We start from the raw sequence: 15,704 nt of genomic DNA on the forward strand, positions 1-15,704 counted from the left end.
CCACTTCCCTACCCACCCATTCCCATTCTTTTGGCCCTGGCATTCCCCTATATTGGGGCATATAAAGTTTGCAAGTCCAATGGGCCTCTCTTTCCAATGATGGCCGACTAGGCCATCTTTCGATATGCTTGAGTAGGAGTGTTGTTCCACACATGCACATTTCTATGGTGAATTGGATTCCTGATTTCTAATTGCCATTTGTCCTCCGTTTCCCCCTTAAGTTTAGCTGAAAGGGCATTCGGTTATGCATGGTCATAGAAACACAATTCACGATAGCTAAAAGGTTGGAACAATCCAAACATCCACCAACAGAAGACTGGATACACGTGATAGGGCATATATTTATAAAGGAAAACTGCTCAGCTTTAAAAAGGAAGATAATTCTGACAAAAGCTATAACAAGGCTAAACCTTGAGGGCACTATGCTAAGTTCAATAAAAACAGCCTCCAAAGACAAATACTGTATGATTCCACACATGTGAGGTGTCTGCAATAGCAGAACTCACAGCAACCAGTGACTCCGGAGGGCCAGAAGAGAACAGGGTATCTATCTGAGAGCACTTCTCCTTCTGAGCCATCTTGCTGGCCCTTGGCATCCATTTAAATACTCAAAACAATTTTGGTTTTACTTCAGTTTAACAACTGAGGCCTCTTAGTTCAGCAAGTTTGGTAACTTTCCCAGAAGGAAATAGTAACAAAGAAAATAGTAACACATGTGTACTATCCATCCTAAGAACCCCAGGGACGACTTCCCAATACGTTCATGCTTCCTCACAGACGAGGCAGATGCTTCAGGGAGGTACCAACGGCAAGGCTCATACCAGACCCTGTCCTGTCTCACTTTCCAAAGAGGGGAAGGGAAAGACTCAGTACTCACATCACTCTGCAATGCGTAAGCCTTCTTGGCCAGGTCCACATTGATGCTGTCAGGAGGGTAGCTATAGTTGTGCAAGACATGTTTATAGTCCACGTCGCTGGCAATCGCCTGAGATTTCTTAGCTTGGGTGACTTGGATCATGTCAAGAGGGGCTGTGTAGATCGTTTTTGACTTTTCATAGTCCTTCCGATATTCACGCTGTAAGAAGAACCTGTTTAGTTCCGCTCATCCTTAATGAATTCTCAGCAAAGCAAAGTACGACTTAGAGAAAGAGCTGCAAACATTTGAGTAATTATTTTGCCCCAAATTTGTTCCTATGTCTTATATCATCAAATTCCTCCAGAAAATGATACGTGGTCAGACCTTCCCAATTTTACTTTTCTTTTATCTTTTGGTTTTTGAGACAGGGTCTTGCCTGTGTGGCTCTGGCTGGCCTGGTATTATCTATGAAGCCCAAGTGGGGTTCAAACCCTGGCAACCCTCCTGCCTCAGTCTCCTGAGTGCTGGGGATTATAATCATGAGCTACCATACCAGGTTTTCTGTCAGAGAACAGCTATTGGTAAGTTTAGGGACCTTGTTCTGCCTTCTTATATTGTGTGGGTTTTACTCTCAGGGAGTCATCCAAGTGCTGGCTGATGGACAGAAAGCTCCAAACTTGTTGTGGCATGCAAGCACGTGTTTAAAGCCTGCCCCAATGGAAAGGAGCTAATGAGGAGGTGCTGCAGCGGCAGTCATGGGGAAGTGACTAGCTGAATTGTTTTGACACTTGTGTTTATGTTCCCAGCAGCTGACACATATCAGTGCCTATAAAATGCTGTCAAAACACACCACAAAAAGTAGTGCACATTCATGTTTATTGTTACACTCTTCACAATAGCTGGGAAATGCAACTGGCATGGCTGTCCATCAGTAGTCAAATGGATACACGAAACGTGGTTCACCCACAAAGTGGAATTTCACATAGCCATAAATAAAAATGAAACTAGGACATTTGAAGGAAAAATGGATGCAAGTGGAAATCATTATGTTAAGTGAAAAAGGTAGCCTCAGAAAGACAAACTCCATGTTTTGTCCTGTGTATGTGTGTGTGTGTGTTTGTGTGTGTGTGTTCATATGGTGTAGGTTTCTAGGCTACAAACTACAAAGGGTGGGATGAAAAAGAGATAAAGCCCCTAAAGTGAATGGGAAATAGAGAAGAAAATGGAATACATACGACAAGAAGGCAGAGGGATTGACTAACAAGAAAGGGAGCAAGTCAGAGGGAGTGGGGGACTGGGAGGGAAGGCAGTGCAAGTGACTTGAGAACAATCTAATGACACAGGTCACATGTGTGAAGACACTGTGTGCTATCCTAAACGAAATCCACTAAAATGTTGTCAAGGATGCAAGTGGCTTTAAGAACAAGCTTCCTTGCTAGACATACCTTAGCACTGGCATGGGCACTGTGTGAAAACAACTAATTGATAATGTCTTTCACTTGCCAAAGTCAATCAGTTGATAAGAATATATCTGTTTATATTATGCCTACTAGTCTGATATTTTCAAGGACAGGGTGAAAACAAACAAACAAAAGGAAAGCTAGAGCCTTCTGTGCCACCGCTGTGGAGTCAGTTGTAGCTTCTGAACCTGAGAAGGCTTAAGGAATGGTGGACAGGCAGAGCATGCGCATGAACACTGTGCGATGCTCACAACAGTGATTTAAAAAGCACATATAGATCAATGTGTGTGCACATGGCTAAAACAAGCAAACGATACCCACATCTTTACCATGGAGATGAGTGTTTGCAAGCTATGCAGAACACTGTAGCCACTTTTAAAATCTCTTCTAAGCAGTATGTATCTTAGTTGGAAATAGATCTCTTTTTTATTTTTTGTCTCTATAATAAAAATTATAACTAGAAAAGGAGAAGTGACCCATAGATTACCGTTAGGCAATCTATGAATCCCCAAAATTCAGGAAATATGTATAATGAAGAAAATGGTCTACAAAGATTATTTATAGTTTTAAAATCATGTTTTTAAAAAGGTCTATCATCAATGGAATATTTTTCTTAGATAGAGGTCACAATCAGTTATCAAAATCAACAGAAGACATTGATGGCCATACTTGATTTTACATAGAAACTTCATTAGATTTTTCTAAAGATAATTTTAAAATCAATTTAAAAAGCTATTTCTAAATTAGATTAAAACATCTGGTGATCTTTTCTAGGAGGTTTTTGAGAACAAAAACCGGATGCTCTGTTACATATTAATGCAGAGCCTTCAAAGTGGATTGGGTGTTAATTCTATCCGTAATTTCTTTCCTCAAATGTGAGGCACGTAAGAACCGGGGTACACTCTACCTCTAAAGCTCTCAGCAAGTTTGTATGAACCCTCCAACTGAAACCTTTCTACTCCCTGGCACGTGACCAGTTAAGCCATCTTTAAAGTGGGACAGACACTCACGTCGCTCTGGTTCTTGGCAGTCTTCAGGGAGTGCAGCATCTTGGGGTCATCATTGATGCTGAGGGCACCGATCATCTTGCCTTTGCTCTTCTCATAATCCTTCTTGTACATCACCTGCAAGGACACCACACATGCTAACTGCTCAGCAGGGGCATCCCAGGCCAGCAGCCCAGCCCAGAGCTATACTCACATCACTGGCATTCTTGCTGTTGGCTTTGGCTGCCAGCAGTGGGATGGCATCCACCTTGATGTCGAACTTCTTAGCTTTGCTCTTCTCCCAGTCATGCTTGTAGACATTCTGGGGAAGTTTCAAAAAAGAAGTCAGTTTAAAAAAAAAAAAGACTTTGAAAGCAGGTTAATCCAGTGATTATTAAAAAAAATTGAAAGCTTGTATCTGTAAATTTATTTCATCATGAGTAATTTATTAACCAAATAGTAGTATAACTATTGATTCTATTACATAATTTCTTCTACTTCGCTAAATGTATAAACAGCATTCTCTGCCTTAATAGTTTAAAATCCTTCAAAAGACTCAAGTATATCACAAATAATTATATTATAGACAGCAACCTATAAAAGGTAAAATGAGATATTTACATGGGAGACATCTCAATTACTCTAGAGTTTATCATAGGAATAAATGAGAAAATTCTTCTGATACTAAGAGAGGTCCTGGAAATGATATCTGCTAATGAAGTAGGTCCCCAGAGTACGTGAGACTTAGAACCCTCACTTCCACTTAACTGGCCCCAGAGCTCACTGCATTGAATCTAGTTCTACGTTTTCAGGCAGACGCACACTTTCTCTCTTCCCACATATGAGGCAAGCATGTGGCCTCTTACTTACATCACTCAGGTTATAAGCATTGACTCTGTGCTGGATGAATTCTGGTGCATCTGCTGGCACGCTGCACTTGAATTTCTCACCTTCATGCTTTGCTTTGTAATTCAGCTGAAGGGGTATGGGGGCAGGGAGGGAAAATATATGTTACTGTGGGCTGACTGTGTGCCCCAATTACACTTAATCCCTTAAAGTCACCATTGGTGGTACTTAACAGGACCCACCCATCAGAGGTGATAGGCTCACAAGAACTCTGCCCTCATGGTCTGATTGGCCAACAGAAATGGCCTCATTATAAAAATGAGCTCTGAGGAGGGCTTGATCTCTGGCCCCCTAAGCAAAGCCGGTGCAATGCAATGATTCAACAAGAAACCCAGAACTGGTACCAAGCCCTTAGACTTCCTAACCTTTGGAACTATGAATTAAGTAACCTTTATTCTTTTTGAGGGGCGACAAGACAGATTTAGATATAGTGTCTTACCAGGAAGCCCAAATTGTCCTCAAACTCAAGATCCCCCTGCTTCAGCCTCCTAGTGCTCAGGTTTCAGTCAAGGGCAATTATTTCTGGTAAACTTCTATTCTTTATAAATTACTTGGCCCCAGAGTGTTTTTTTTTTTTCTCAGCACACAAAATGAACTCAGCAGACATTCAAACAGTTCAAAGTAGGAATTTCGTTGAATTTATGTAAGAAGGTATTGGTGTCTCTTTAAGAAGAAAGGGAGGGAGTTATTTAATCTTGTCAATGTCTCATTCGTCTCTCAGAGGAATCATGGTACAACTGGGCCTCACTCTGACATTTCTGCTGTTACACTATAGACACAGTTAACAGACGCCTCATCAGCATCACAAGACTGGGTCTGGAGAGAGTGAAAACCCAAAGTTATAAAGCTCTATAGTCAGAGGAGTCAGGAAGTCAGGAAGAATTCCCACTAACAAACATCTTAATGCAGCTATAAAGTCTGGTCCACGCTGTCCCCTCTTTAGACTCTCCTCACCTCTCTGTCTACAGTGCCCTGCCAGGCATTCTTCTTCCCGACATCCTAGCTTAGTTTATTTATTGAAAATGTAACTGCATTGTTTTCTCTCCATTACCTTTCCTTCCTTCAACTCCTCCTGTGCCCCTCACTCCCTCTCAAATCCCTGGCCTCCTTTCCTTTAACTCTTCCTTTTACATACACACATGTACTTACGCACACATGCATAAATAGATGAACACAACCTGTTGAACCCATTCAGTGCTGCATGTGTACAGGGTTATTTCAGGACTGACCGCTGGATACCCAGCTAAGGGGGTCTTCCCTGCGGGAAAACTCTCTCTCTCTCTCACTCTCAGCATCCCTTAGTTGCCTGGGATTCTTTGTCTATGGGTGATGCTCCACATTAGCACATCTGTTGGTGTCAGTGTTCAGGTCTGGTTGAGCTAGCCCTATTGTTGAGGTATCAAGAGGGGAGCTTGCCTGTCGTTCCCAAGAGACAAAACTTACAGCAGATTTATTTTATGGTCCTCTGGCTCCTACCATATTTCCACCCACCTCTTCCTTGACGTTTCCTGAGCCTTAGGTGCAGGAATTGTGAGATCTATATCTATATCTATCTATCCATCCACCTATCTATCTATTTATTTATCTATCTATCTATCTATCTATCTATCTATCTATCTTTTGAATTTTAAAATGCTTTAAATTGCATTTTAAGTTTTTGGTTTTGTGTGTGTGTGCGTGTGTGTGTGTGTGTGTGTGTTTGTGTGTGTGCACATGTGTGCAGAAATGTGCAGTGTCAAGTGTGGAGGTCAGAGGACAATTCTGGGGAGTCAGTTCTCTGCTTCCACCACATGGAAGGAGATTGGGGATAAGGCTCAGGCATTCAGACTTAGTGGCAAGCATCTTTCCCCACTGAGCCATCTAGGCAACCCCCATATTTTAACTCTCATTTGTTTTCAGATTGCTGCCTGGAGTATCACTTTGTTGTAAGCACACCTTCTCTTTCTTTAAAGTCTTTGACTTCACCAGAACAGGAATGCTCCACTTTTTGCCCATTAAATAGATGTTTCTCAGTTGCTACTGTTCTATTAAGTGTCGCAAAGGTCTAGCATTCATGGGACACATTTTAATTAGTAAGGCAATTCTATGAAAAATAAATGAGTTATTTAAAAATATCAGTTACTTCATTGCTGTCTAACAATCTGTGGGAGGGGGATATAGTTCAAGCTAGCAGCTATCGTATTAATCAAAATCTGAAACATGGCATTAAGAACATGACCGATGGATGACACTTGAAGACACTGAGATTTTTCAGTAAGTCACACCCGGGTCACCCCCTCTCGCAAAGAAGTCAGGACACTTACATCACTGAGCTGTTTGGTGTTGAGCTGGGCTTGCAATAGCACGGGAGTGTCGGTGACTGCTGTGAACCTGGTCTTATCTGGATGCACTTTGTAGGTGTGCTGGAAGAGAAGAGAGCCTCTGCTGACACTCCACACTGAACTTTTCTATTCTTGTTCATACCACACCAATGCCGGAGAACTTTACATCTAAAACTTTGCTTTCCTTAGTACTGAAGAATGGATCCAAATGCTACTTCCTTCTGCTTTCTACTCCTCTTTCTCTCCTTTCATCTCCCTTCCCCAGTGTTCTATTGTAGATGTGTAGCTTTTATTTTAAACTAAAACAGAATTATATTATTTCCGTCCATTTCTCCCACTTATCTCTACTCCTTCTTCCTCCCCCCCTTCCTGATTTTTCTACACTTGATATTAGCCAAAAGGCCAAGAAATCATTGAGGTTTCTGCTTCATCTAAGCTGCCCAGTCAATCTTTCCAGTGCCCACATGGCTCTGTGATGAAACTTGTGTTTTGTTTGGGCTGTACGTTGAGTTATAAGTTCTGCCCATCCCATCCTCCATCATCTTTATATTATCCTCCTCCTCCCTGGTATATCTCGGCCATGTCTCTTCTCCATTCCTCTTTCTCTTGAGAGCATTCTTTCTGCTTCTCTGCCCCTGATCTTGGCATAGCAGAACAGTCCTGCCTCAGATCACTCTGGACCTCCAGTCTCTTCACATCACCCTGGTCTAACTCTGAGTCACCCACGTATATTAGATGATATCTCTCTTGATCTTGAATGCTCTTTGTTCATTGCCTGTCTCTTCCACTCCAGTTGAACTTCTGGTAGAGCAGATCATCTTTCCCCCTAGTTCCCAGCACTGAGGACAGTGTCAGGCTCATGCTAGCCCGGTATCATTTTGTTGAACAATGAACACCCTGATTATGACAAATTTGGATAGTCTCCTTTTATCCTGAATTTATAGCTATACAAACTACTGAAAATAGACATAAAACCTGAAAGAATTTTATAACCAATAGATATCTTCCTAGAAATTTTTGTGTTCTCCAATCCAACATCCAAAGTCAAATTAAAAAATAAAAACAACTCCATCCTGACAACTAGGTGACCACATTTAAACTCCTGTTAAATGTACCACTAGATGTCAGAAGCATCCTGTACCCAATCTGAAAAACTCAGGGCAGCTGGCTTACATCTTTACACTGGTCCAACTTCTTGATAGCTTCATATTCTTGGGTTATTGTCTGAGGGAAATAGCATTTCCCTTTATCTTCTTCATATTCTGCTTTGTAACTCTTCTGAAATGGCAGAAGAACAAAACCAACTGAGGATGGCTGTTGCTCCCAAACAATGTCACTACAAGGCCAGAGGAACTGGATTCAAACTTACATCACTGTTTTGAGCAGAAACTTTCATGCAGTGTGTATGGTACGGGTCTTCAAAGCTGCCTACATAGTGGCCCAACATATTCTTTACATATGAATCTTTATATTTAGCCTAATGAAGAAAAGCACACATACTTTGAGTTAATAGCGACTTTCCAATGGGCAGGAAAGCCTTCCCACCCAAGAGGTGGCCATGGCTTTTCGAACCTCACTGAAGTTCTTCAGAAGGGTGTCGAGTTGATACTTAGGGGTCTCACAGTAATTCATACTCTTGGCCTTTGTCTTCTCATAGTTTTCTCTGTATAGTCTCTGTCAAAGGAAAAAGGAAGAAAATACATATCTCAAACACTACCAGTCATCTATGCCATTGTCAGACTCAAACAATGGGATGGAATTAGTATGGTTTCTTCCACCCATTTTCCATCACACGGAAAGGATACTCTTAAAGGTCATGTCTTGTATGGTGTCACCTGCTAATAACAGCAAGTGTTCATATTACCTATCCCAGTATTTCTCAGATTGAAAAACGTAGCGTGTGAATGCATTGAAATAACTGTCCCATTTGTGTGTGCTTGAAGAATGTGGATTGCTTTAAAATTTGAAGTACAATAAGGCCTAAGGCCTAAGAAGGGTCTGAGGACTCAGGTAGTCCCACAAAACCCACCAGCTCAGCACTTGATGCACACACTTCTCATACCCTTGGAAGTTGCTTTTCACCATCAGCCTTATATTTTCTTTATAGCAGCTACCCACAAATTATAGTTTTTAAGGTTTGGAGTCCTCCAACAAGTGCTCTGTCATATTTTGCTTCATAATCTCTCTTTTATAAAAATTTTAAACTGAAATGTCTTGCTTCTGTGTTTCTGCTTCAGCCGGTTTTCTACTCTGCCTCTCAGCTGATTTTCTCGCTTCCTGCTTTTTGTTTTCTGCACATCTTTGCAAGCACCTCAGTTCAGGGCACTGAGTGAATGCACACCCACACTGATACTAGGAGCACTGTATGTACTAACATTAGCCCACTTCTGAGAAATAAAGAAAACAGCGTTTTATTATTTGTTTCCTCCTTATGAAACAAAGGCATAGAGGAGTTTAAAGACACAGTCCTCCCAGAGAAGAACATCACTAGCAGTGAATCTCTCCTATCGCCTCTCCACATTTAGTTTGCCATGCAAATGTGAGATTTGCATGCAGGCTGACATGCAACCCAAGGGTGCATTAATTGGTGGGGATCCCCACATCAAAATGAAGTGGCTTGTGAAAGTTACTCACGTCACTCTGGTTCTTGGCAGTCTTCAGGGAGTGCAGCATCTTGGGGTCATCATTGATGCTGAGGGCACCGATCATCTTGCCTTTGCTCTTCTCATAGTCCTTCTTGTACATCACCTGCAAGGACACCACACATGCTAACTGCTCAGCGGGGGCATCCCAGGCCAGCAGCCCAGCCCAGGGCTACACTCACATCACTGGCATTCTTGCTGTTGGCTTTGGCTGCCAGTAGTGGGATGGCATCCACCTTGATGTCGAACTTCTTAGCTTTGCTCTTCTCCCAGTCTTGTTTGTAGACATTCTGGGAAAGGAATTAGCAAAACTGAAATATTTCACATCACATTTAGAGACCAAGGCTAAATCTTTATTATTATTAATTAATTTATTTATTTATTTTGGTTTTATGAGACAGGGTTTCACTGTATGGCCTTGGCTGTCCTAGAACTCATCCTATAGACCAACCAGCCTGGCCTTGAACTCAAGAGACACAACTGCCTCCCGACTCTCACCCTACCCTGTGCTGTGATTAAAGACATGCATCACCACTGCCCTCTGCAGAAGATAAATGCATCCTGCTCATTGTCTAGAAAATTGTGCATGCTTGAGGTCATTTTCCATAAACTGGAGCTTCTAGGTTTCTTGTTCTCCATCCGAATATTTCATCAACTTAGCTCCTTTTCAGTGATCTCACTAATATCTGAGTTCTAAACTAAACAGCAGTGAGGAGTACACACATTCTACTCTCTGTGGTTTCAGGAATCACTTCCATCTGCCCTCTAAATCCACCCAGAGGTCAGTTCAGGAAGCATCCTATTACCCTCCAAGGCTAGATAATCGCAGTACTTGTTTTAGGAATTGCTGAAGAAATTAAGACACACTCTTCTCCTGAGGGACATTTAGCTTTTCTATAAAATTAAATTTGGAAAGTGAAAGCTGGCAATGGATTCATGGCCTTCTGCCCTTTACATATTCCTTCTGTGCTATCATTACCATAAGCCTTCTTACTGGTAGAAATAAGTCTAATTTGTGTAAAACGGGACACTGTAGGCCTGGGGAATAAAGGAAATCATTTCTAAAAAAAAAGATTATATTCCAAGAAAGTTAAATTACAGTATAGGATATATAGCAATGCTAACAGATCTAGCATTAAGAATTACAACGAAATACACATGCAGGGTGATATTTTAGAGGCTGGTTAGAACATATTAAGATTATCTAACAATTGAATGAAGCTACTTGCAAGATGACTACACAGAAGCAATAGGGATTTACAAGGTAAGTTTAAAGTTATTTTGGTAGAAAGGTAGAAACACACATTTGTTAAGGGTTCTTCCCATCTTTAACGTTGAAGTAGTCATTGGATTACAATGAAGCAACTCAAAACCAGGGGCATAGCTGTCTGTGGTGCAGTACGTGAGAGACTTACGTCACTTAGGTTATAGGCGTTCACTCTGTGCTGGATAAAGGCAGGAGCATCTGGAGGTATATGACACTTGAATTTTTCACTTTCATGTTTGGCTTTGTAATTTAGCTAAAGAGGGAGAAGCAGGGTATGGGCAGAGAAAAGACCATTAAGATTAGAAGAAAAAGGTTTACTGAATGTAAAACCTTCTTCAGACATGTTGAAAAATAGCTGGCCAAGATTACAAGAGCAACAGCTTAGGAGGACTGCACTGTTGAATCTGTGTACTGGATTCTTGTCATGTCACCACGTTTATCACAGTTACCACGTCCACCACCGTGGTAGGTGACAGAATGAGGTGGCTCTTCATTCACATTCTTCTCCATGCCTCTCACAATTGGCCCTTTAACAGAAGCATATATATATGCAAGGTGCATTTATGAGGGGAATCACCATATATATGTGTGTGTGTGTATATATATATATGTATATATGTCATTCTTACTGATACTGCAGTCGAAACTGTCATATCTGGCCATAAATACACTGAGGTCATTTAAAACTTATCTCTTGGAGCTAGAGAAAGTACCCAAGGAGCTAAAGGGATCTGCAACCCTATAGGTGGAACAACACCTATTATGAAGTAACCAGTACCCCGGAGCTCTTGACTCTAGCTGCATATGTATCAAAAGATGGCCTAGTCGTCCATCACTGGAAAGAGAGGCCCATTGGACACNAAAAAATGGGAATGGGTGGGTAGGGAAGTGGAGGGGAGGGTATGGGGGACTTTTGGGATAGCATTGGAAATGTAATTGAGGAAAATACGTAATAAAAAAAATTCACATAGTAAAAAAAAAAACTTATCTCTAGGCTTCCATTTTCTAGAAAGTTATTTGACAGAGAGAAATCTGCATATTAAATATCTGATCTGTACCACACCTGCATATTCTGAACACATCTAGCGTTGTATTGATTTTCAAAACATCTACAAACTATGTAAGAGAAAAAAAGGCATAGAAAGATTAAGCTGCTTAACTATCGTGTCACAGAAGCTGGGATACAAATCCAATTTTGTCTAAATCCAGAATTCCTGTTCTTTTCAGTACTTTCAGCTATGATGGTTCCTTGAATCAACAACTTTACGAAGTGTTATCTACTTGAAAAGAGTCCATCCCACCAGATAGGAAAGTATTTTAAGTGATTAGAAATATAGAAAGTTATTAGAGATATATAAAGGCCTACTAAAAATGTAAAGGTTTTCTAAGTGAAATAAAATAAGAAGTTGGGTTTGAGGGGCTAAGAATGTAGTGGTAGAGCATTTGTCCACATAAACAAGGCTTGGGGTTTGACCCCAGAATGGCAAAATGGAACAAATTGAATTTCTGTATGAATTTATGAAATGTCTTCTCAACCCCCTGTAACTGGTTCCCTAAATGCTTAGAAGAACTTACATCACTCAGCTGCTTGGAATTGACCTGGGCTTGCACCAGAACAGGAGAGTCTGTAACTTGAGTGAACTTTGTCTTATCTGGGTGGACTTTGTAGGCGTGCTGTGAGGAAACAAAGGGATTTGGTTTAGTGGTGTCTCTGAAGTCCAAGGTGGTCTATGAGCTAGGAAAAGAGAACCTGTCTTACCCCCACCCCCCAAAATCTTGTAGTTAATCAAACATTTCTTAGTTTTGTTTTTAGCTGGCTTGCAGTTCATTTGAAAGGATGCTCTTCTGTGAACATGAGGAACACCCCCCCAAGCCTTTGATTCGTGAGAGCTCTTCACAGCAATGAGCTAGAATTAGCTCTTGGGACCCTGGATACCAGCAAGAAAAGAAGTATATCTTCTACAAAATAGATGCTGGTTCTTAGAAGCTCCTCACTTAAGCAAATTTGTAAAATGGTCAATATATTAAGTATCTCTTGTCCTCTAGATGCCACAAAGGGCAGCAACATCCTTGGGTCAATATCCTTGAGATGGGAAGGATCTGGTGTGTGGGAGGAGGGATGACTGTCACAGCCTCTCTCTGTGAACGTACATCTTTACACTGGTCCAGTTTCTTGATTGCTTCATATTCCTGGGTAATGGTCTGGGGGAAGAAGCCTTTGCCTCTGTCCTCTTCATATTCAGCTTTGTAGTTTTTCTATGAAGGGGAAAAAAAACCAGATGTAAGGATGCAATCTTTATTTTATGCCTTCAGCCTACAATGTCTTAGAGCATGAAAACAATAATCTTAGAACTTACATCACTATTTTGGGCTGTAACTTTCATACAGTGTGTGTGATATGGGTCCTCAAAGCTGCCCACGTAGTGTCCCAAGATATTCTTTAGGTAGGAATCTTTATATTTAGTCTGAAAGACAAAATGTTCTTTATTTATTAGCTGATCAGCAGCTCATTAACTAAGAGAGCCTTTAACAGGTCGAGCGACCGTATGATCACTTACGTCACTACTGAAGTTCTGTAGCACTGTGTCAAGCTGAAACTTGGGGGTCTCACAGTAATTGATGCTCCTTGCTTTGGTCTTTTCATAGTTTTCCTTGTATAGTTTCTATCAAAGTGGGGGGGTAAGCAATTAAAATAGATCCTGTTACTCCCATGCTGATTATAAACTCATTTTCCAATACAAAACAAAAGAAGAAAAGATGCCACCTGTCAACTATCTTAGAACCTGACAATCAAACACAGGGTGATGTGGTATTATTAGCAATGATTGTAAAACCAGATTTTTTACATTTTCAAAAGCTTAAGAATCCAACATACTACCTTGAGCTGAGCCCCTTGGTGGCAGGGTTGTATCTCTGAGCTGGCCCCCCTCTCCTCTCACCTTCCCTCCCCCTTTCTCTCTCCTTTCTCTCTCCCTGTTTCCCTCTCTCACCAATTGTGACCCATGCACACAGAAGCCATGATAATACCAGTCTATAAACTTGTTATTTTCAAGTAAACATTTGGGAAAAGCTAATTTGAAAAAGTACATAAATAACCTTTAAAAAAAAAAAAGAAGCCGGGCGTGGTGGTGCACGCCTTTAATCCCAGCACTCGGGAGGCAGAGGCAGGCGGATTTCTGAGTTCGAGGCCAGCCTGGTCTACAAAGTGAGTGCCAGGACAGCCAGGGCTACACAGAGAAACCCTGTCTCAAAAAAAACAAAAAACAAAACAAAACAAAAAAAAGACCCTCATGAAAATTTGAAGCATGGGTCATCACTAACTCCCCTGACTGCTGGCATTTAGTTAGCCTTAAAATAACAGAAATCAATCAATTGGTTTCAAGTACACGGCTGTAAAAGCTGCTGTCACAACCTTTTCATGCTGAGTTTTCAAAGTTTTAATAATCCTATTCCTTTGCTTGTTTTTTTAAAGATTATTTATTTATTATATGTAAGTATACTGTAGCTGTATTCAGACACTTTAAAAGAGGGTGTCAGATCTCTTTACTGCTGATTGTGAGTATCATGTGGTTGCTGGGATTTGAACTCAGGACCTTTGGAAGAGCAGTCAGTGCTCTTAACTGCTGAGTCATTTTTCCAGCCCAATCCTATTCCTTTGTAATACGTTTCTATTCCTGTTTCTAGCAACAAAAGTAGATTTGAATCTGCGATGGTTGGTTTCATAAACATGCCCTTCATTTGGGAAGCAGAAGCATTTTATGTTGAGGTCACAGCAGAGCAATTTGGAAAGATGGATTAACACCATATTTTCTGTCTTCCTATTCTCCAGCTACATGCACACACTCCCTACCATGCTGACTTAGTTCAAGGGCAGAGAGATGGTAACTAAACTATCCAGAGAGTCATGTGAAAATCTTTGAATCTTGGAAAAGGCTTCGTATATTCTATCAGAAAAAACAAAAACAAAAACAAACAAAAAACAAAACCACCTCGAATGATCACATATTTAAACCGTGTATGTTTGTTGTATATGTGTGTATTTTATGTGTGTTTGTGTGTGTGTGTTAGCCAAATTAGTAAATTCATCTTTGATCTTTAGTCTTTTAATACCAGGCTCTGGCTTATTTATCTATTTCTATTCCAATAGCCTATTCCGGCTTTAACGAATTCTACAGATAGAAGCAGACAAGGACCATGTCAAGAGGTATCTTCCGAGTTCAGTGTCTGCAGACGATAGTTTCAGGAACTGCTTCTGAAGTCTCATTTCACCTGTTCAGAAGCCCAGCATACCATGCTCTGTGCCTTCTGGGAGCCCAGGTGCTAGAAACTTCGAAACAGATGATGGTCTCCCTGACCTTTGAACGCAGCCCACTGGCTGCAGACAGAGGCATGCTATGCTCAGAGACACTCAGCCTCTATGGCTAGCCATCTCTGCTCTGCCTCTGCCTCCATAACCTCACACATTAGTAAGGCTACACAAGCATACAGGTAGGTACCACAAAAGGGGAAAGACTCCATCACTCTCCAAGTTAAGGTTTAAAGCCATGTGTGAGGAGCGTTGACTTACATCACTGAGGGCGTTTCCAGCTGTCTTCAGCTGCCTGAGCAGTGGGTTCTCTGAAGCAGGAAGTACATTATAGTCTGCTTTTCCTTTATTCTTTTCATAGTCTTGCTTGTATTTTACCTGTAGGATGAAATAAAATAATAAAGTAACTCCACGGGTTATTTTTGACCCTCATCTCCATTATACCAATTATGACATGGCTCTACAATCAATTTGTCTTTAGAAAAATGGCAGCTTGACATTTTATCACCATAAACCCCACAGAAACTCATAGCAGCAGTACAGAGAGTGCATGAATTTCCAGGAAACTTTGCTGTTCATTCATTTCCTCATTCAGAAACATCAGAGGGGGCTGATTCTGTGTCTGGCTCTGGGAAAGCCACAAAAAAGAGCAGCATATGGTCTCTGTTCTCAAAAGGAGAAAGGCACATAAACACTGGGGCAAAGAAAGCCACACAGATAGTGGCAGCACACTATGTCCCAGATGTCTGCTCCTGCAGAACCTTCACTCAGCCTTAAAGTCCCAGCTGCTATCTGCCTAGACATCTTAGAGACAAGACGATAGGAGGATCATCAAGTTCGCTTTTTTTTTCTTTTTTTTTCTTTTTAATATTTTTATTACATATTTTCCTCAATTACATTTCCAATGCTATCCCAAAAGTCCCCCATAGCGCCCCCCACTTCCCTACCCACCCATTCCCA

General features: G+C 41.1%; 1 protein-coding gene across 2 annotated transcripts in view; it reads right to left on the reverse strand.

Annotated features, from left to right (window-relative positions):
- The window catches only part of Neb (nebulin), a 200,705-nt gene that overhangs the window by 154,155 nt on the left and 30,846 nt on the right, over positions 1-15,704 (reverse strand). For both annotated transcript variants that reach the window (XM_021181047.2, XM_021181053.2), the window contains exons 13-28: positions 15,006-15,122; positions 12,997-13,101; positions 12,796-12,903; positions 12,590-12,694; positions 12,014-12,112; positions 10,587-10,691; positions 9,354-9,461; positions 9,164-9,277; positions 8,102-8,203; positions 7,899-8,006; positions 7,703-7,807; positions 6,512-6,610; positions 4,173-4,277; positions 3,517-3,624; positions 3,327-3,440; positions 878-1,075 (exon numbers count right to left, since the gene is read on the reverse strand). In XM_021181047.2, the coding sequence (XP_021036706.1) occupies positions 878-1,075; positions 3,327-3,440; positions 3,517-3,624; positions 4,173-4,277; positions 6,512-6,610; positions 7,703-7,807; positions 7,899-8,006; positions 8,102-8,203; positions 9,164-9,277; positions 9,354-9,461; positions 10,587-10,691; positions 12,014-12,112; positions 12,590-12,694; positions 12,796-12,903; positions 12,997-13,101; positions 15,006-15,122 (1,800 nt within the window). The remainder of the gene's footprint in view (positions 1-877; positions 1,076-3,326; positions 3,441-3,516; positions 3,625-4,172; positions 4,278-6,511; positions 6,611-7,702; positions 7,808-7,898; positions 8,007-8,101; positions 8,204-9,163; positions 9,278-9,353; positions 9,462-10,586; positions 10,692-12,013; positions 12,113-12,589; positions 12,695-12,795; positions 12,904-12,996; positions 13,102-15,005; positions 15,123-15,704) is intronic.

This window comes from Mus caroli, chromosome 2 (assembly GCF_900094665.2).
Source record: "Mus caroli chromosome 2, CAROLI_EIJ_v1.1, whole genome shotgun sequence".
Taxonomy (NCBI): Eukaryota; Metazoa; Chordata; class Mammalia; order Rodentia; family Muridae; genus Mus; species Mus caroli.